This window comes from Cercospora kikuchii, assembly GCF_019650295.1.
Source record: "Cercospora kikuchii DNA, contig_00006, whole genome shotgun sequence".
NCBI classification, from domain to species: domain Eukaryota; kingdom Fungi; phylum Ascomycota; class Dothideomycetes; order Mycosphaerellales; family Mycosphaerellaceae; genus Cercospora; species Cercospora kikuchii.
The window spans coordinates 132,404-151,600 of NW_025408587.1; the positions used below are offsets into that span (position 1 = coordinate 132,404).

The 19,197-nt window shown below is 50.9% G+C and overlaps 8 protein-coding genes across 8 annotated transcripts; 2 read left to right on the forward strand and 6 right to left on the reverse strand.

Moving 5' to 3' along the window:
• Positions 1–534: 534 nt before the first annotated feature.
• On the forward strand, positions 535–1,965 carry CKM354_000899500 (uncharacterized protein; the record flags this gene model as incomplete). Its single annotated transcript, XM_044804397.1, has 1 exon — positions 535–1,965. One exon carries the CDS (start codon positions 535–537, stop codon positions 1,963–1,965), a length of 1,431 nt encoding a protein of 476 aa, XP_044660332.1.
• Positions 1,966–2,451: 486 nt separating this feature from the next.
• Positions 2,452–3,456, reverse strand: CKM354_000899600 (uncharacterized protein; the record flags this gene model as incomplete). The annotated part of the gene is made up of 2 exons (XM_044804398.1): positions 2,452–3,223; positions 3,275–3,456. The coding sequence occupies 2 exons, from the start codon at positions 3,454–3,456 to the stop codon at positions 2,452–2,454; spliced, it is 954 nt and encodes a 317-aa protein (XP_044660333.1).
• A 1,642-nt stretch (positions 3,457–5,098) lies between these two features.
• CKM354_000899700 (uncharacterized protein) lies at positions 5,099–7,471 on the forward strand (the record flags this gene model as incomplete). The annotated part of the gene is made up of 1 exon (XM_044804399.1): positions 5,099–7,471. One exon carries the CDS (start codon positions 5,099–5,101, stop codon positions 7,469–7,471), a length of 2,373 nt encoding a protein of 790 aa, XP_044660334.1.
• A 1,407-nt stretch (positions 7,472–8,878) lies between these two features.
• On the reverse strand, positions 8,879–9,604 carry CKM354_000899800 (uncharacterized protein; the record flags this gene model as incomplete). The annotated part of the gene is made up of 1 exon (XM_044804400.1): positions 8,879–9,604. One exon carries the CDS (start codon positions 9,602–9,604, stop codon positions 8,879–8,881), a length of 726 nt encoding a protein of 241 aa, XP_044660335.1.
• A 2,260-nt stretch (positions 9,605–11,864) lies between these two features.
• CKM354_000899900 (uncharacterized protein) lies at positions 11,865–13,084 on the reverse strand (the record flags this gene model as incomplete). The annotated part of the gene is made up of 3 exons (XM_044804401.1): positions 11,865–12,343; positions 12,393–12,730; positions 12,867–13,084. The coding sequence occupies 3 exons, from the start codon at positions 13,082–13,084 to the stop codon at positions 11,865–11,867; spliced, it is 1,035 nt and encodes a 344-aa protein (XP_044660336.1).
• Positions 13,085–13,553: 469 nt separating this feature from the next.
• CKM354_000900000 (uncharacterized protein) lies at positions 13,554–14,190 on the reverse strand (the record flags this gene model as incomplete). The annotated part of the gene is made up of 4 exons (XM_044804402.1): positions 13,554–13,589; positions 13,648–13,769; positions 13,845–13,931; positions 13,995–14,190. 4 exons carry the CDS (start codon positions 14,188–14,190, stop codon positions 13,554–13,556), a joined length of 441 nt encoding a protein of 146 aa, XP_044660337.1.
• A 2,077-nt stretch (positions 14,191–16,267) lies between these two features.
• CKM354_000900100 (uncharacterized protein) lies at positions 16,268–17,266 on the reverse strand (the record flags this gene model as incomplete). The annotated part of the gene is made up of 2 exons (XM_044804403.1): positions 16,268–16,659; positions 16,711–17,266. 2 exons carry the CDS (start codon positions 17,264–17,266, stop codon positions 16,268–16,270), a joined length of 948 nt encoding a protein of 315 aa, XP_044660338.1.
• A 537-nt stretch (positions 17,267–17,803) lies between these two features.
• CKM354_000900200 (uncharacterized protein) lies at positions 17,804–18,795 on the reverse strand (the record flags this gene model as incomplete). Its single annotated transcript, XM_044804404.1, has 2 exons — positions 17,804–18,198; positions 18,258–18,795. The coding sequence occupies 2 exons, from the start codon at positions 18,793–18,795 to the stop codon at positions 17,804–17,806; spliced, it is 933 nt and encodes a 310-aa protein (XP_044660339.1).
• Between the last annotated feature and the right edge of the window lie 402 nt (positions 18,796–19,197).

Here is a 19,197-nt window from a genome sequence, read left to right on the forward strand (position 1 = left end):
GCTTCTCTTCTCCGGTAGAAGAGCCGTTCAGTCATGATGTCTTGAACAGAAACGCGTGCTTCATCAGTAACCACGACCGAGAGGGGTTCTCGGTTCTCTACAGGCTTGTGTGATCGTTCTGGGTTGAGCGTTATTGCATGCATTTCGGCGGCTAAGCGTGTACAGGTCCGGTAGCGACGTAGATCATGAGCTTTTGAGCAACATTACGACTTTATTGGCATGACAGCAAGAACCGATTGATTTATTCATTCACTTTTTCGACGAGTGCCACGTTCTCACATACGCTATGGACAGCCACATGCATGAGATCAATTGAAAGATGATGTCTTGTCTGGCGGGCAGAAATTGGCAAACCACAGGCCTAAGACTGTCCGGCTTTCGTTCTACACAATGTCTTACCCGCTCGTGCTGAGACAATGCAAGTCTCCTACACTCACTGCGTGTTCCAAATTTCGTATTCTTGCCGGCAGATTGCGAGTATATCAAGAGTGCTGCGCCTTTTGTCACTTTCAGTCAGATCATACAGCAACAATCATGGGCATCATGGCATCAATGATGACACGCAATCAAAAACGCAAACAGCAAACAGAATCGTTCAACAACGCGCACCAAGAGGCGACAAACGCGAGTGATGTAGACGCAATCCAGGAGCTTCGAACACTGCTCCGTGGTGGCCATGCAGATTTCGTCAAATTCCTCCCCTTATCACCCACACATCAAGATGAACCAATGGGCAGATATGCTGGCCTTTTCCTCGCTAAATTACATCATTCTGCCGACAACTACGATCCTGCTCCCAACAACAGTCTCTACTTGAGGTATCCCTCTGGCGCGATCGAACGCTTCACATTAAGCAAAAGATCGCACAGGCACACGCATCGCCACGCACGTCCTCTGAAGCCTATCAAAGACATCATCCGCACAATTCAAGTCTTCCACATTCAAGCCGGAACACTCACGTCCTCTGAAATCGACACCATGGGTCGGATGATTGAAAAAACATTCGAACACTTCGCCGACACCAACAACTTCCACCCGCTCCAACGCCTCATCGGCAACCTCACTCACCCTGCTTTCTTTCCATCATCAACTCACCTCCCCCTACCCCCTCCATTCGACCTAACAACCCACTTCCTCGCCCAACTCCACGACCGCATCATCGCCGACGCTGCTCACAACCTTTCTCGCCCAAGTACTTCAAACACTGAATCTACCTACGGCGAACTTCTACCGCCTTTTCTGCGTACCCTCTTTCTCCAAACCAACCTCAACGAAACCTCCACGTACTTGGACTTGGGATCTGGAGTCGGTCAAACTTGTCTCCAGGCTTCCCTCACAACAGGCTGTCTTTCTTACGGAATCGAACGAGAAAGTCGAAGCGCGGGTCTAGCAGCTTTGCATCTTGCCCAATTCCACGAGCGCGCTACACTGTGGGGGTTGACAACCGAGCAGGACAATCTCAAGGAAAGGGTTATATTCAAACTCGGCGACTTCCTAAAACTAGAATGCGTGAAAGATTGGTTGCAAGAGGCGGATGTGGTTTTGGTGAATAATTTGAAACTGGAGCCTGAGACGGATTTGGCTTTGGTGAAAATGCTAAGTGGGAAAGAAGGGGTCAAGAGGGGGACGAAGGTGGTGAGTACGAGGCCGTTTGTGATGGTGGGGAGGACGAGGGGGAGGAGTGGGAGTTGGGTTGGTGGGAAGAGGAAGAGGGGGTTGGAGGATGATTGTGAGGTGGGGGAGGGGGTTGAAGCACAGGGGAAGAGGAGGAAGATTGCGAAGGGGAAGATGAATGAGAGAAGGGAGAAGATGGCGCCGACCGAGGAGAACGAAGGAGAGAACGCATTCATGGCGGTACGCTGCGGAGAAGATGAGAAGTGGACATGGAAGGAGTACGTGTACGAGGCGGGGAGTGTCAGTTGGAGTAATGAGTCGAGGCCGTACTACATCTCAGTGAGGAAATGATGAAGTGAAATGTCGTAGATTTTGCGATGATGTACGTATTGTCGTATAGAACGATGCCCTTCTCCTGAATATCAACCAAAATGCTTTTGTCGTAAGTCGTTAATCGTTTTGCCTCCTGGGCCGCATCTATGCCTCCATCTTTTCTCGAAATGCTCTCCTTTTAGATGTCTGCACCATCGTTTACGCTCGAATGTCGCTGATAACTTCTGATGGATCTCTATGAGATCGTTCTGGATAGTCTGCAGTAAATTAGCGACTGTATCTCTCCATCGAGCGTGGACATGTCAACTCGCCTAATGGCGTTTCTTTCAGCAACGATGCTCGTGAACTCGTGGGACGATGCTGCTCGAATGTGTATGAGCCCGTGTTACATTCCTCTCCCCAAGCTGGCAGATTGTCAGCGACGCTCTCCCCTCTGCCCTGCACGTGTCGTAGCTCACCTGGGGATTCTCTGATTTGGCGTTTCGATTCAAATAGTATTGCTCTTCACTTGCCATGTTCGGCGCCGTCTGCAGCCAAGAGAGACTCAAATTGGAGGAACGTCTTGACCCATGCAATGACTGAGAATTCTGTCCCAAGGTAGAGGCACAGAACAGCCCAAAAGGCGATTCTAAGCCAGAAGACCCGGTCCAGCTTTGCGTCCTCCCTCAGGAACCAGCGAGCGATGCTCCGAACCACCGAAACTTTCATCGGAGGAGGAAAACAGAACCTGAAGACAACTCCGGGAAAACCCGGGGCTGTGGAATCGGTAGCCAGCAACTTGTCGACAAAGGGCATTGCGATCAAAGTGAGGAGACTGTTTCTCAGAAAGTCTGAGGGAGTTTTGAGCGCAGCGGAGCCAAACACAGCATATGCAAAGGCATATTCGCACAGATTGAAGAGGAAGATCAGCGACCGGCGAAAGAGGTAGTTCTGCAAGATCAAGGGAGACTCCAATGGCGTGACTTTTGCGATCTCGATGAAGATGAAAACCATTGCCGCAAGTATCGCCTTCACTGTTGTTTCCAAATGCTTGTGGGAAGCTCGGGAAGCAGCCTCACGCTCTTTCGCAGCAGCCTCTCGCTCGCGTGCAGCAACCTCGCGCGAATCACTGTAGTGCTGTCTGAGAATGCCTTCCCAACTAGCTTTGCGCCGCGGATTTTCGGGGTGGAGGCCAGAGTGGGCGGCGTAGATCTTCAATGTGTCCATAGTGACAGCGTTGTAGATGGGTTCGACACCGAAGTCAAGTCCCGTGTGATGGAATGGCAGCATGCTGAAACTATCGCCAGATGTCAGTGAGTGAGGCCGAAGCCACCAGCCTTGAACTCACCTAGGAATTGGTGAGAGAGGGACTGACGTGCGAAGGTGAGCTTTGAAGAAATTTAGAGCGCGCAATTGGTTGAGGTAGTCTTGGAGAGGTCTGAGAAGAAGAAGAGGATATGTCAAAGGTTGGTTTTGTCGGAAGAACAATCCAGAGCCAAGTGTTGTCAAGCTATTGTCGCCATTGAGCATCTTTCGCAAGTGAAGCACGGCTGCAGGCAGCAATGATCTGCACAAACGGCAGCTCCAGGTCCCGCATGACTGTCAGAGCTATGTGCCAACAAAATGTAGCAAAATGGCTGCTCGGAACCCACTTATCATTCCTGATCGGGTTACCGAAGGCTTTAGAAGTGAAGTGAAGGCCTTATGAAGTGCGGTTGTAGCATTCTGCTGTTGAGTCACACACCGATGAACTCATGGACAGAGGCGTCCGGCTACCTGGCGTTCTTGAAAGGCGTTGTGACCACATGAAATTGGAAGCGAAGCTGTGCGAGCAGCAAGTGAAGTGAGCGGGGGAAAACGCCAAAAAAAAAAGATCTTGGTGGGAGCCCATCGATGTCGCAAGGCGAAAGACGACCATACAGCTCGTCAGCCGTACGTCTCGAAGCGCTTCCAATAAATCAGCGTCAAGAATAGACACAGCCAGTATATAACCAATGTTCCCACGGTGACCCGTGGAAGCGCCCAGGGCCGATCGGGCGACTTCGAGACCCAACGGGCTGAGAAATCTGGGGAGACAGCCACAATTTGGCCTGAGATCTACATCGGGTGCGAATATGCCCAACGTTGAGCTCCAATGCCAAAGCTCATGGTCTTGTCAGATAGTGCTTCTTCTCTTGTCTACTCTTCGTCCAGACTGAGGAGCAGGCACGCCGATGCTATCAAGGAGCAGTATGCCGCGATCGAGAGCGTCGGAACAGATCCAAGATGGTCAAAAGACTTCGACTGGCATATTCATCAGTTGGGATTTGGTTGAGCACGCCCAAGAAACAGGTTTGCAGGTCAAGTAGCTGCAGCTTGGGTCCTTGAGCTGTTCGCAGCATCACGGACACCCTGTTAATACCTCATGCTTCTTGATACAGACAACCAGAGATGACGAATCTAGGTTTCTTACTGACCAAGAGCTGCAGATCTTGCACTGCACGTTCTCGGTACAAGAGTTGAATCGCACTGGCGACGAGGCGAATGCACGGAGGAAATCCTCGGTGAGCACTCTACGGTGCGACTCCTGCAGATTACAGGACCAGCCGCGAAGGCAGGCGCGGGAACGTGTGCGAGGAGAAGTGTACACAGGTGTCGTGTTGGGTGGGAGATGAGGTGAAGTGCAGGCTTGGAGCTTCGGATGCATGGGTCGTCAGGCACCGAACTTTCCCACTGCATCCACTTCTGCATCCCCTCCATCATCACGACCCGTCACATTGAGGCCAGGATCTCGGCATACCTGCGAGCACTCTAACCGTACAAACAAGGGACCATGCACAATGCGCGCTGCTGCTCTCACTCTTTCACGCTTTCCGGCAATGTGCACAAGTCGTTCCGGCCATCCAATGGCCAAGTCATACTACGACCACGAGGCTGAAGGGCCAAGGCCAGGCTGAAGAGCGGTACCATGGAACAGAAGCAACAGCCTCAGGTCAGGTCTAGAGCATAGCCACGAAGTGCATCAGGAGTGGCTGCATGCGATGTCGTCGGTTCTGTTCCCCGACTTCAGCTTGTCATTTTCTTTATGTGTTGGCCTCTTGATGCGTGAAGCCACTGTGCAAAGCCATGCTGCCACCAAACGCACGAATCAATACTGAGCTCTCAGCGCCGTCTCGCTGAACGACAGGCAAGCATGCGGCTTCTCAGAGCAGACTGTGAGGGGCTGAAGCTCGAAACCTTCAACGACGAACGAAAGCTTCCAAAATATGCGATTCTGGCCCACGTGTGGCTGCCCGCAGACGAAGAAATTACGTTTCAAGATTTGCAGCTTGACGTCGGACAGCTCCAAACGAGGGCGGGCTGGGCAAAACTGGATCACACGCGAAAGCAAGCCTTTCGAGATGGGTACAAATATTGCTGGATCGACACGTGTTGCATCGACAAGAGCTCGAGTGCGGAGCTAGCAGAGGCCATAAACTCGATGTATCGCTGGTACAACTTAGCAGAAGTCTGCTATGTGTATCTTGCGGACATGCCCGATGCGCTGTCCTTGGCCGAGGAAGTACAGGACTCGTACGAGACTGCCGGCTCTGAGCCGTTCTCCCAGCGACAAGAGAGTGCGCAAAAAGACCCGCGCGTGTCTGTATTGCTCAACTGCTCAATTTTAGATGAAACGCAGCAAGAGAAAGACCAGTGGGACTGGGACGCCTATGGTCGTTGCAGATGGTTCACCAGAGGCTGGACCCTGCAAGAAATGCTGGCCCCTGCTCACGTTCAATTCTATACAAGGTCGTGGTTGCACATCGGCAGCCTCCGCGAACTTGCCAATCGGGTTAGTGAAATTACGGGCGTGCACCTCGAGGCATTGCAGCGGCGATGGCCCCCGGGAACATACAGCATCGCCCAAAGAATGAGCTGGGCATCACGCAGAGAGACCACAAAGCTGGAAGATCAAGCCTATAGCTTGCTTGGCATATTTGACGTGAACCTTCCTATTATCTATGGAGAGGGAGAAAAGGCGTTCGCAAGGCTCCAGATGGAATTGCTTCGAACATGTTCCGACCAGACTATTTTCAGTTGGCTGACCTGCATTCCCCAATCAGCAGGAAACATATGCTACGACGATAATGTCGTGACTTTATGGCCACTGGATCTGCTTGCAAAGTCACCGTTACCGTTCCGCAGCTGCGGTACTTTCGTTCCGACCGAGAATCACACCTTATTTTCAGATCGAGGCTATCAGTTGGTGGACAAGGGCGTACGATTTGACCTTCCTACGCGATGGGTGGAGACTGGGAGCAACCCTCGGCGAGATCCGCAACGGCCTGCAGCAGGAACATGGAAAGACCCCGACTTCTTGCCGGAACAAATGCTGGTCGCCTTGGATTGCTGCTGCAAGAAAGATCCTACACAGAAACTCACGTTACTTGTTCGAAAGGTAAAAGACACGCGCGACACATATTTTGCTCTTCGATGCAGCTTGACGAGCATACAGCAAACGACATGGTGCCACACCGGGACCTGTCCGAATACGTCGAGAAATTTCAGAGTCCTTCACACAGCTGCTCAAGAGCAACGCCGACCACCACTGCATCCCAGGCAGCAAATTATATCTTTCTCTCTTACGAACAGGACTAGTCTCAAGCTGAGCGGTGGTGAGCCCGCTGTTCTCTGGAACAGTGAAAGTTCAAGCTTTTTCCTTGGTCGAGCAGAGGGAGCTGGATTTCCCGAAATCCCTTTCCGTGGAAGTGTTATCCTACGGCGACCTCGATCTGGAGGAACGGTGATATCCATTGTCTTAGACATTTCGATTTGGAAAGACGACGATGGTTGGTGGCACAATCTTTGCTTTCACGTTCCCGCTGGCGAGAAGGCCCGCCAACTGCAAATTACACCTTTTCGGAACATGCTTGTTATTAGGGCGAATGAGACTTCTCCGAATCGTCTCTTGGCTTTTACCGCTGCATTTGAGACTAAAACCCTCGCGCATGAGGAATTGATCCTGATAGGAATAGACGCCCGTGAAGTGTCTGCGGGAAGCATGCTCTGGATCCCATTGGTCTTCGCATGCAAGATTGTTTTCGCGTTCTCTCTATTACCAATGGCCGTGGTCGTGCCCGTCGCAATCCCCGCAGCTATCCGCATGCACGCATACGAAACCGGGTTGATTCCAGAATTTGTGTCAAACACCACTGCCGGGCCCGACGATCTAGGATTCACGTTGTCACCAACGGAAAGGAATGGTCTCGCAGTGGGTCTCTCAGCCACCTGTGCTTTGAGTGTGTGGCTTTTGCTCGATTCGAAGTTGTACATCGGATGGACACCCCTTTCATGGCGACAACCTATATTCTGGTTACTCCGAGCCGCATTATTTATTGTCAGCATAATGTTGCTCAACGAAATTCCTTTTCCCATGAGCTTCCTATCATTCTGGGTCAGTTCTGCCACGTTGTGTCCTGAAGTCGACGCTTACATTGTTACAGGAATGGATGAGGGCCGTGGCAACGGGCTGTGGTCTAGCTCTAAACACGGTAGCGCTCGTCGCCGAATTCTGGTCATCTCGTAGTAGCAAGCTGAGACTATACCTCAACACCCTGTCATTCTTTCTCAACCTTGTATCAGTTGCACCATTAGGTGTCACATTATCAAAAAAGAGACATTGGCAGTTGCCTTGGACTGCACAAGCATGCAAAGACCTTGCTGTGCCGGGATCTAGCCGACCCAGTTTTTCGGAGGTTTTGGATCCCGTGCTGTTCGTAAGGATTTGCGGCACAGATGCGCTCCGAGCAAGGTATAACTACACCTTTCTGTGAGCCTCAATCGACTGGTTCGAATGTTTCATTTTGCTGACGAGAAACAGAACGCTGGGTTGCTATCTGGGCCTCCTAGAAATGATTGCTTTTGGACAGGCGCTTTTCAATACGCCCCGAGCTGAACCAAAAGACATACTCCGCAGGAATAAGCTGCAAAAGCTCGCCTTCAGCCTTATCTCATGGCTTAAAGGGCTTCTTTGGAACGAGGGACGCCAGAAGCAGGACTAGCGTTGAGCTCATCGCTCTTTCGACGGTGCTCCTCAAGAGCGATCAGATCTGTTCAGAGTCGAGAAATCTACTCTTTCAGGTCCTGGAGAACGGACCTTAGCAAACAACAGGACATAGCAGAATTTACGCTTCGCGTCTATCGATTTTCATTGAATGCTCTTTTGTCGTGCCCTCGAGGGACCTGAGAGCCAACGGCGGCGCAGGCAGGTGCGATCACAAACTATGTCAATCGGGCATCCCTTGCCAGCGAATGTATTTCAAAAGTGGAGTTCCATTGTCTTGTCTTTAACGCGACCTTGGCCAAAAACGTTTACTCTTTTACAGAAGAATAGCTCATCCGTGAGAAAAAGCTTATTCATCTCTCTAAACATCGAGAATATTGCCGATGAGATTCATATGGCTTCTCGGTTGACATCGAGTCTTACTCCCAATTTCTTCAAGCTCGATCAAGACTCTCCACAACAAAGGGACCTGACATGCACATATATGTGTCAAATGCTCTGCTCCCTTCATTCTTGATGCTTGGGAATTACACTGATCTCCAGCAGTGACCGTACTCAGCCAGTTTCAAGCCATTAAAGGCTTCGAGCTTATTGATTGCCAAGGCCAGTAGTTGCTACCGAAGGCCGGTCGAATTGATTACTCGAGCAAGATCGAAACTAAGCGACCCTTGTTCTAGAAACAGATGAGCTTGCCATGGAAGTAAATCAGGTACAACGTATGCTATATCAATTACAGATCTATGTCTTACAGCTATTCAACATACCCACACATACGCTACCCAGTGCGGATACGAATGGATAGTGTTGGAAGAGATCTAGTTACAACTATGTGCCTCCGTCGGTCGACGATCACGACCACCCCAAGGCTGCAGTTGATTATGCTTGGCCGACAGCTTCAATTAATCAGGCCAAAGTCGTGCTCAATCGCGATTACTGACTTGCTTTATCGACCAATGCGACGACCAGTGCAATGACGGAATATCCCGACCATAAGTACATACGGACGAACATCCAGAGATCAATGTCGCGCTGTACTTCTCGGTCCTCCCCCCGAGCACGGTCGAGCAGTGGACCAATAATCGGCAATCCCCCGCCCAGAGAAGTAAATTTAAACAATTCGAGCAGAACAGAACCAACCGAGAAGCTGAAAGTTGACGGTCCGTAAACTGCAGGAAGGACCACCGCGCCCACAAAGACAAGAATCTGATCTAGGATAATGCGCGGAATGCTGAACCTAGAGCGTCCAAGTACTGCGTACACAAAAGCGTACGCGAAGGGGTTGAATACGTAGCACAACAGTCCGGCCTGGCTGAACCATTCCGGCATCTGGATAAGTTCGAATTTTGTGAAGCGCTGGGCTTCTACTAGGGCGAGTAGTACTCCGAGGAGACCCATCCTGAGTCTCCATTCGTTCTGGACCACCTTTTCTTCGGCTTCGAGTGCTCTTCTTTTCTCATCCTCGAGCAGTTTCTGTTCCGCAAAATTGCGCTCTGTCTGGTAGTGCCGCTTCAGGACTGCTATCAAATACTCTCTGTTGCGCCAGGATCTGGGATTGAGGTTGAAGTATTCAACATAGTCCCTCAGTGCTTCCGAGCGAAGATCGTGGTACAATGGCTCTACGTTGTAGTCGCGAGCGATTTGTTCTGTTGACCACATGTCTGCCCTGGCTCAACGTCAATTGGAAGGAGTCAATACGGTTTAGTTGCGGACCTACATTTTAGACGACGGACCCGAGAGCGGATCAGGTCAGGTGGAGATGTCTGCGATATGGTGCTGTAGATACACAACTGTTCGGTATGTTTCCGGTAGTCGTCTAGCTATCGAAGTAGGAGGATACTTCGGATGTTCTTGTTGTCGAAAGAACAATCGAGAGCCAAGATTAATGTCCCAGTTCAGCAGCATCTCCAAGTCCGGCTTGGAACAACAAAGCCTCATACAAAGCAGCAACATCGGCTACATAATTTCTGCAAAAATAAGCCAATAGGCTGTCACCAAATGATGCTCTGGATTTCTTTGTTCTTCTTCACGTGGCTGCAAAGCATGTAGAACTTCCTAAGTGCGACTGAGAAGGAATTCGCCTCTATGATTTTGTGCTTGTCTGGTTCAGATTGAACTATGCCTGGGCAAATGAATACGCAAGGAAATTTTCCGAAAACGCAGCAATGGTCTGTTGTGACTTGAGATAGACTGATCCGCTATGAATGTGGGCTGCCTTGTCCTTCCTAGAAGCTTCATTCAATATCGGCCATCATGATTGTCGTAAATCGTGAACGTAAGGTCGTTGAAGTCTTCGTGAAGTCCAAGTGGGTATCGCGTGCCGTGCATCGTTATCGCTTCGCTGCTTGTGCCTCTATCGTTCTGCTGCTTTCCTTTCTTTTTAAAGTATGCACACCAAGCTTGCTGTCGCTCTCGAACGTGAAAGATAAGATGTGCGTTTGTCGAACGCTGTGTCGAATGAAGAAGGTGTTGATTCATTGGCCCAAGCTCATCTGCTCGAAAAGTTGGACTAGACTGATACGTTGTCAACGACATGATGATGTTTCGTGTTGATAACACAGTCGACTCACCGCTCGGAAGCCATGCCCACAACAGCAAGAAATGTAGTGTTGACATGCTCATGCGAGCATTTGCATGTGCTTGACTGGCGCTTGCCAGCGTAATACGCCTTTAGTTCGGCGATCCAGTCGGCGTTTTTGCGACGATCTTTGGGCTGGAGGCCCAAGCGCATCCCAAGTGCCTTCAATTCTTTGTGCTTTAAGTCTTTGTAATTAGGTTCTATATCGTCTTGCGAGTGAATCGGATATAAATGATTCATGTTTGTTCTGCCACTGACTGTCAGGACGCTGACGTTTAGGCAGCGCGATGTTCAACATACCTGGAAAAAGCGGTAATTTGAGTTGACCGATGTCGGCAGGTACAAGAGTGAGCTCCGGTGAATCGTTCGCAAAGCTGTCAAAATTTGTGAAATCGAGAGAGTCAGAGGAAGCGAGGAATCCAGAAATGGCAGACATAGCTCAATATATGCGCAGTCCGAAGAGTTCCAAATCTTGTGGCTGGCTGAAAATCAGTAGCCGTCCCGGCACAGTCTTACTTGAGGTGTGAACATGTTGTCTCAAGAGGGGTGAAAATGGCGCCGAAAAGGAACATGATCACTCTAGTCCAAGGGAGCCACAAGAGCTGCAACAAGCCGTCCCGCACCATAACATTGTGACGAGCAGACATACCGCTGTGGGGCTGTCGATTCCCATTTGGTCGCATTCATACCAGCTCACTATACACGTGAAAGCACACATGTGGCATATCAATAGCGGCAGTGCACATGGCTCCCTAGAGTCGGGTCTTCGTGAGCATGTCAAGAGTCCGTGTCTTGCAGCGTACAGTGCGTGGGCCCCAGAAATCTCAGAGTCGAAACCAATAAGCTGTCATTGAAATGGCCCATTGAGATCATTTGTCCCCAGCTGCGCGGTGCTCTCCCCGGTCCCGGGTCTGGGATAAAGGAAATATGCAGGCAGCCGTGGCCAGCAAGGCCGCGAGAGAAGGCAGCTCGTGCGCTGGTGGCTGGTCCTCCACAGGTGTTCGCACGCCTTACGGGCGACTCTGCCATCGTGGTAATGGCGAAGGCAACCATACTGCACCTGCTGTTCGTAAGCACAGCGTTTGATGCCAAGAAATCTCAATGCACGGTCCTCGAAGCCACAAAAGCCAGCGATCTTCTTCGCGTTTCTCACAACGCACGATGATAGATATGCACTACTCGCAAAATGCTATCCATACACGGTCAGCGAAGCCAAAGCTGCGACCCATTTCGACAAAAAGACCGAAAAACAAAGGACATCAAAATGCTCCAGCATTATGCACATGATCGTATCGTGCAAATGCACAATCCCACTCCTGAAACTCCTTCGCTGAAAATGCTCTAGCACATCTTGTATTCGCAGTGCCCGTCCGCAATGCGGTGCGAGTCTTGCGTCTCAAGCTTGTAGTCGATTCCAATGTCCAAGTCTCGGTGCTTGATGTTGTTGGGTCTGCACTCGAGTTGGCCGGTGATGTGCTCGCCGGCTTCTACTGTAAGGACATCGGCGAGGTAGAAGACGGTTTGCTTCCAGTGTGTGTACTTTGTGTGGGGACCAGTGCTGAAGCGGACAGGCTTGTGGCAGGCGGAGAATTCGATGTCGAACCAGGCGATCAAGGCGTGGATGTAATCTGTTCGGCGGACTGTGAGGTCGTATGGGAGCTTGAATGAAAGATCATCAACTGTGCAGGTGTAGAGATCGAGTGTGATGACTGCAGAAGGGTCGGTCACGACGGCCTTGAGCTCAACTGTGTCGACGAGGGGTTCCGTGAGGGCGGTGTGCTTGAGTGGGGAGTAGTCGAAGCCGTAGACGTTATCCCAGACTGTCCTTTGTTAGCACTTCCCTCGAAAATTCCATTTGTCCAAACTTACAGCCAATCTTCTCGTCTTTGTAGTCTCCATCCTCAATACCAGCCATGTAGATGGTGGCCTTGTCGGGGAAGATCAAGCCCTTGCCGTCCTTGCGGAGGTACTTGTCACGAGCCCACAGCACGGTGTCCAACATGCTCTCGTACAACAAGAAGTATCCCATCCATTCCGAAATGATGATGTCGACTTCTGGGAAAGGCAGCTCGACTTCCTCCATCTTGCCCTGCAGCAGTGTAATCTTGTCCGACATGCCATTGGCCTCGACGATCTCTCTCGCCTTGTAGATGATGGTGGACATATCGACGCCAATCACGTGCTTTGCGCCAGCCTTGACCGCGAACCTGTAGGACCAGCCTTGATCAGTATGCTGGGTCGATATCGAGATCGATTTTCAGATCGCTGCTCCTATCGATAGGAATGGCGGTGGGGGAGGGGTTGGAAGGGCAGAGTGCGGTGCGGAGGGAGGATTATGTGTACATGCTCAGGATGGATGTACCGCATCCGACATCGAGGACGACCTTGTCCTTGAACAGGTGCTTGTTGTTGTAGATGGAGTCGCGGTAGCTCTTAGTCCGCACTTCGTCCTTGAGCATTTCCTCGTGGATGCCGTGGTGGTTGTAGCTGTTGAAGTAGTGCGCTTCGCTGTGCGCCATGCCCGCCATGGGATCGCTGGTGGGCTGCTTGTTGTCTGCCATCTTGTCTGTTGCACGAGATTGTTGTTGGTGAGAGAGGTACTCGATGTGGTCTCCCACTTTCTGCGCTCACGAAAAAGTCAACAAGGGACCACAAGAAAGTTGCGCCGCACCGCTCCGACGTTTACCCGAGCGTTTCGAGGGTCTGCCACGTGATGCCCATCCCTGCACAACATCACTTTTGCTACAGGCGAGTAGTATCAACCAACAATTGCTTCACATCATCAAAGATCATCAAATTCTTTACCGATGCGCGCTGACCCGGTGTCTGGTTTTCGGAAGATGGCACAGCCTTAGGAAGCTATCAAGCCCGAAACAGTACTCAAACTTCCCGAGATGAAAACACGATACAGTAGGAGGTGAAAGAAGTGCACAAAAGTCTGTATTAACTCTTCTATGGACCGGTTCCCTTCGATGTCATAATACAAGCCCCAAAACGTATCGCGTCATAATCAAAATTCCGAACAAAAGTCTAGTTAACTCCCAGGCAGAGTCTGCAATCTTGTGGCTGGAGAAGGCATCAGTAAATGTTCAGACAAAGCGAAAGGGATACGAGCTCAACTCACCAAGTTCGCGCCAAATGCAGCAACCGCAGCGATACACTTTGAGTCTTCCTTGATGTCCTTGCCGAAAGAAATGGCGGCCCAGACGCAAGTAGCAAGGGCACCACCAGAGCTGAGAGCGCAGCCTGGAGTTTTTATCAGCAGCTGTCTAAGGAGAAACACCTGTTCCTCTTCAGTATGCAGGCTCGAAGGCGACTTACGAGCGGCACGCGAATAACCGCAGTGCAGGAAAGGAACATCAGCTCGCTTTGAGACACGAGTATCGACATCGGTAATGTCAATTTCACCTGAGATTCAATCAGTCTTCAAATCCTTTGCTTCGTGTTTTGGAATGATGGAATATCGCATACCGTCCGCAAGAAGCTTCGAAAGAACACCAAGAACGTCAACCTGGTTCACAGCCTGATTGCCAGCCTGGTCGAGGTTCACATCGAGGTCCAGGTCAATGTTGCAGCTGAGCGGTGTTGTGTCGATCTGGAGTTCGCGGGGAATCATGACTGCGCTTGCCAGTGGGAGCCCAGCGGCGGCGTAGGCGAAGAACTTCATTTTGGAGGTGGGTTGTGGAGGTTTTGGATTGATGAGGGACTGGTGAGGTAAAGAAGGACTTTTGGAAGTTGCTGATGCTGCTGTTTGCTGCTGTTGCTTGCTGATGGAATTCTCTCTTTCTCGCAGCAACCCCGAATCTTTATACCACTCCCACACGCTGAAGACATTTTCACGGCTATACCTCTCTTCGCACGTTCGCATTGCTGGTTTCACTCGCACGACACGGCACCAACGGTTCAACCAGCAAAGATGAAGTCGAGGTCGTGAACACCACGCTGTGGAGTCTCGACCGCTGGATCAAGAGCCCATGCGCACCATGATGGTACAGAAAACTACCCTGCCTGACCATGCATGGCGTTCGCATTCGAAACTCGATCCATTCGAGTGAAGCCAAAACAGCAAAAACGTGATCCTATGCCATGATCTCGTGCTTGCACGCTGCGATGGCATTGGACTGTGCGAGATCCATAGTGTCAGCAAACAGTAACTCGATGGAGTAGCCTTAGGGTTACAAGCGTATTGCCGGGATGCATGTTTCGAGCTCGGTGCTTTGAGCGGGTTTTGCTTCATTCACGCCATTGACGCCGCAGCGCGAGAGTGAAAATGCCATTAGCAATGCGGATGTTGACAAGCAGCCCTTCAAGCACGTGTGTGTCCCAGGGCGGCCTATGAGTGGCTAAGTATCAGACGAAACATGTGGACTAGCCTAACATTCCTTGGCGTCTCAAGCACGTCTTGTGCAAGCTTTTCCGGCCTTAGCTTACAGTAGACTGCAGCACACGTGCAGCAATACTTGTTCCTGGTTTTCCTTCGTTGTGGAAGTTCCACTACAGAAATTATCACGAATGCGGACCGAGCCAACTGTGGGTAATCCGAGACAGTGACAGCCAGGCAGTTCTCCATACGCAACTCACTCCAAGGCGAACTGTGAAGGCAATTATCTCCGCGAATAGCGCAGACACTGCTTACATGCAGAATGCTCTTGGATTCGTCGTTTCAAACCCACGTGCCTGAATCTCACCGGGCATATGCGACCGACAGTCGGTATGGCTTCCGCCGGATCTTCGGGCTAGGACTTCTATTCTTGCACCTTTCGTGAGCAGTCTAGTCTGATCGAAAAACGAATTCACCGTTGTACGAGATGCCGCACAACGCCATCAAGAAACGACAATCTCCTTCGTTCGGAGTGGAGAACATGGCAGTTCTAACATTCGAGCGAGCACATACTTACACCCAGGCAAGTATTCCGGCGGCGATCATGACATTGACCAATTTCGATATACTGCGGTATGATCGAAGCTTCAACAGTGGGGAGCAACTCGCCGGGACAACAACAGGTCAATCAGGAAAGAGCACACAGGCACCCAACCTCATGATAGATTGCATTCAGAGGACACATGCGACGCCTGCCGATACTACCAATCGAAAATGTCATTCCAACCTGGTCAGAGCACTTTTTACTTCACTGCTTTTGAATGCGAGAACATTGGAGGATAAAACGGCTGGTCTGAGTCAACGCGTTGCGAGCTCGGAACCACGACACGATCGATTGGGAAGCTGCAAAACAGGGTGGAGCGGAAGGTGGGATATCTGAAGCGGAGAAGGAAACAAGAAAAACTCATGAGGTTTCTGCAATCTGTCTCTCCCTGGACGCCAAGCTTTGTAACAACAAGGTCTCTGGAGCAGACATACAGGAGCGTCCATCTGCCTTTCAGGTGCGTCGCGTTGATCAAAAAGCTTGACCAAGGTCTGTTAGAAAACATTGGAGCAGGTCGGAACCGCGTTGCTCGCATGGTCCTGTTTATCTATCTCTTTTTGACGCCATACTATGCTGACAGTTCACCATCCTATGCCATATATTCAGTCATCGGGCCCGCATTGATCTCGATCTTCAGGCCAAACCACTTAACAATGCTCTCCTCGCTCAGATCCTCCGTTAGGTGTCTCCAGCCAACGCGCAGCTGCAGTACCCTTCCAACATCAACAACCATACCATCATCTTCTCCGTTAGACGACACTCGGCAGAACTCCTTAAGCAGACAAAGAAGCAAAACCACCACCTTCGACCACAGGGCCACTAATGACCCACATGCACCGTGCACTTCTTGTCCAGATTGGGAGCTTCTTTCTTCGAGCATTCCAAACAGAGACCTTCGCATCGCCTCGAAACGCTCGCTGCCAAATCCTGAAACTGGGACTTCTTGACTCTCTCAGGTCGACACGCTTTGTCACACGCCGTTATGATGTCGCGAAGCCCACGTGTCTTTTCGATCCAGTACGACAGCGGTCTGTATCCCTCTTTGAACTTTGGTGGCCAGGAAATTAACCCGAAAGCCTCGTGGAGGGCAAGCATGTACCTCTGCGTTCTCGCCTCCCGGCGGCAATTTGACTTGCAGATGGGGATTCCGAGTTTGGGCAGCTCGTAGCAGAAGTACTGCCATGCGCTTGAGCGCTTTTCTGCGATTGCGACTGATGGATCGATCAGCTAGGGGCGAACAGGGATTAATCATTGCCACTTACCACCGACACTAACTGGCAGGTCATTCATGTATTCCGAGTGAAGATTCCCAGTCGTTTCGGTGATCAGTTTCTGAGTAGCCACTTTGAAAGCTCGTGGGCAGTCCATGAGGTACGAGGCCGTCACAATGCGCCAGCGATCGTCCTGCGGCACACGTGCCTCGTCGACAGCGCTGGAATCCAACCAAGAGTAAAGCAAAGCGGCGGACTGAAGCTTCAACGAACTCGAGCATTTATACTTGTCGATATGTAGAGCGAGATGAAACAGCTTCTCTGCATCGAAAGTCTTCGTCAGATCGTCGTGCTTCAGATGTGCCATACGGCAGAGTTGTTTCATGGAAAGGTAGCCATCTTCTTCTAGGACAATCTGGATGGGACCGCCTCGGTCTTGCTGCTCTCGTTGGAATTCGCGGAACTTTTTGTGATTGAATATTGCCTTGAAGACAGCTGAGGCATTTGCGAGTAATGCTGACGAGACTCGCAGCCTCCTCTTTTCGTGGCCGACTACGAGAACCAGGTCTCCATCGGCCGCGATGACGGCCACGTCGCGTTGGGACATATCCGCTTTGGCCAAGGCCTTGTAGCCTCAGTCGAATTTCGGATTGTTGCAGTGAAGGTGAAAGGGTGAAGCGCTTGTAGGGCTTGAAGTATGGTTAGTGCGGTCCCGACTCGAACGATCGTGGTGAATCCGGCACGTGCAGAGGCCATCTTGTACACGCGAGCTTCTTCTCATATGTGCTTTTTTGGCTAGAATAAAGTTGAAGCAGCTACCTCTGCTCCATTGTTATGGAGCCCAGTATAACTCTGAGTAGACTCTCATTCTCTTGTGAAATCCGTCAGTGTCAGGACAAACTAGAAGAGTTACGGGAGCGAAGCATTCGAGTTCATGAGTAGCAGAATTCCTAGTTGACTGTGATGCCTGTACTCGAACGTCATCGGATCTCTACTCAATCCATTGCCGACGGAGAGATTGGGGCCTTCAGTCAAGACGTGATCAGTATCTGAGCTGCCCAATTGATTGCGTATCCGGCCATATCGCATATGTGCGAGAAGCAGTTGTTAGCCACTTCGGCCATGATAATGCCAAACACACCTCTCACAAATTCCTCGCATGCTCATCACAGCTGCCATACAATGAGCTCCTTCCTGTTTTCGCACATCCTAGACACATTCCTTGATAATTTTCCTCGATACTCTGCGCAGCCTCGCAGAATGTCACATTTTCCAACATGCGAATGGAGTTTGTGTGTACGCAGCTAGGTCTAGCACGCACAATGTCAGGCAGGGCCCTTGTCGTGGCCAAAAGGCTGCATAGCGGCTGGAACGCAAAATTGGGAGGCCAGTACTCTATCTGAAAAGCATTGGCGAGCCGTTCCATGAAGGCTTGGTCCTGGTTACGGCAGCGATGAGAGTCACATGTCGGAATACCGAGACCTGCCAATTTCCAGCAGAAATCGCGTTGGGTTGTGGCACGCTTCTCACAGATTGCCCCTGCAAAGATTCAGATCAGTTTGCAGTTGCGGGTGAGACATCACCTGAATGAGTCTTACCAATGACACTCCCAGGAAGGTGGTCGAAACCTTCGAGGTCAAATTCTCCTTTCGTATCATAGACGAGTCGCGTAGTGGCAACTTTGAACGCCTTTGAGCAGTCCATAAAGTACGCTGCTGAAGTTACCGACCAGAAGTCCCTGTCGGCCAGCACATGAAAGTCGTAAAACTCCAGGCAATTAAAGAGTATGGCAGAGCTCTGTAGCCGGAGAGGACCTGCACAGCAGTACTTATCGATACACTCCGCAAGGTTGAAAATGTTCAAGGGGTCACCGAAGTCCTCGTGTTGCTCACAAACCAGGTGTACCATCTTACAGAGTCGGTGCATACTTTCGCCAGAATCGTCGGGCAACGGAATCTCGATTGGATTCGATGCGCCTCGAGGCTGCTGACCGTCGTGGAAGTGTGGGCCGAACATTGTCTTGAAAACTGGCGACGCCTTTGCGAGCAGCACTGAGGAAACGCGCATCTTGACTTTGTCTGCGCCGACCACAAGAATCACATCGCCGTCAGGGGCAACGTCCTTGACTTCCTCCATCTTCTCGATCGGCTCGGGGCTCTTGTCGGCGGTGAAGAGTCGATGCTGGTGAGTGCAGATCCTGTTGCTGTCGTGGAGCGGACGGGCAGAAAGCTGAAGCAGGAAAAAGGCCAGCGTCGACTCGAGGCTTCGAAACGCCGCTAGTGGATGCCGTGCATTAGCGTCAGGCGGTCACGATCCGCAGAAGTTGCATTTGGCTATTCCTTCCAAACATCTGACTATCAATGATCAACCCAGTAACCTGCACTTCTACAAAACACTTCGATTCGCGTGACCTAATGTTCTTGTGCGAAAACTTTGAGTGTCGTGAACGCAGTAGAAGCAGAGTTCTCCGCGAAGCCCATGGACCTCAGTGGGACTGTGGATCTCAGTCAAAGTCACAGCCTTCATCAATTCAATCAC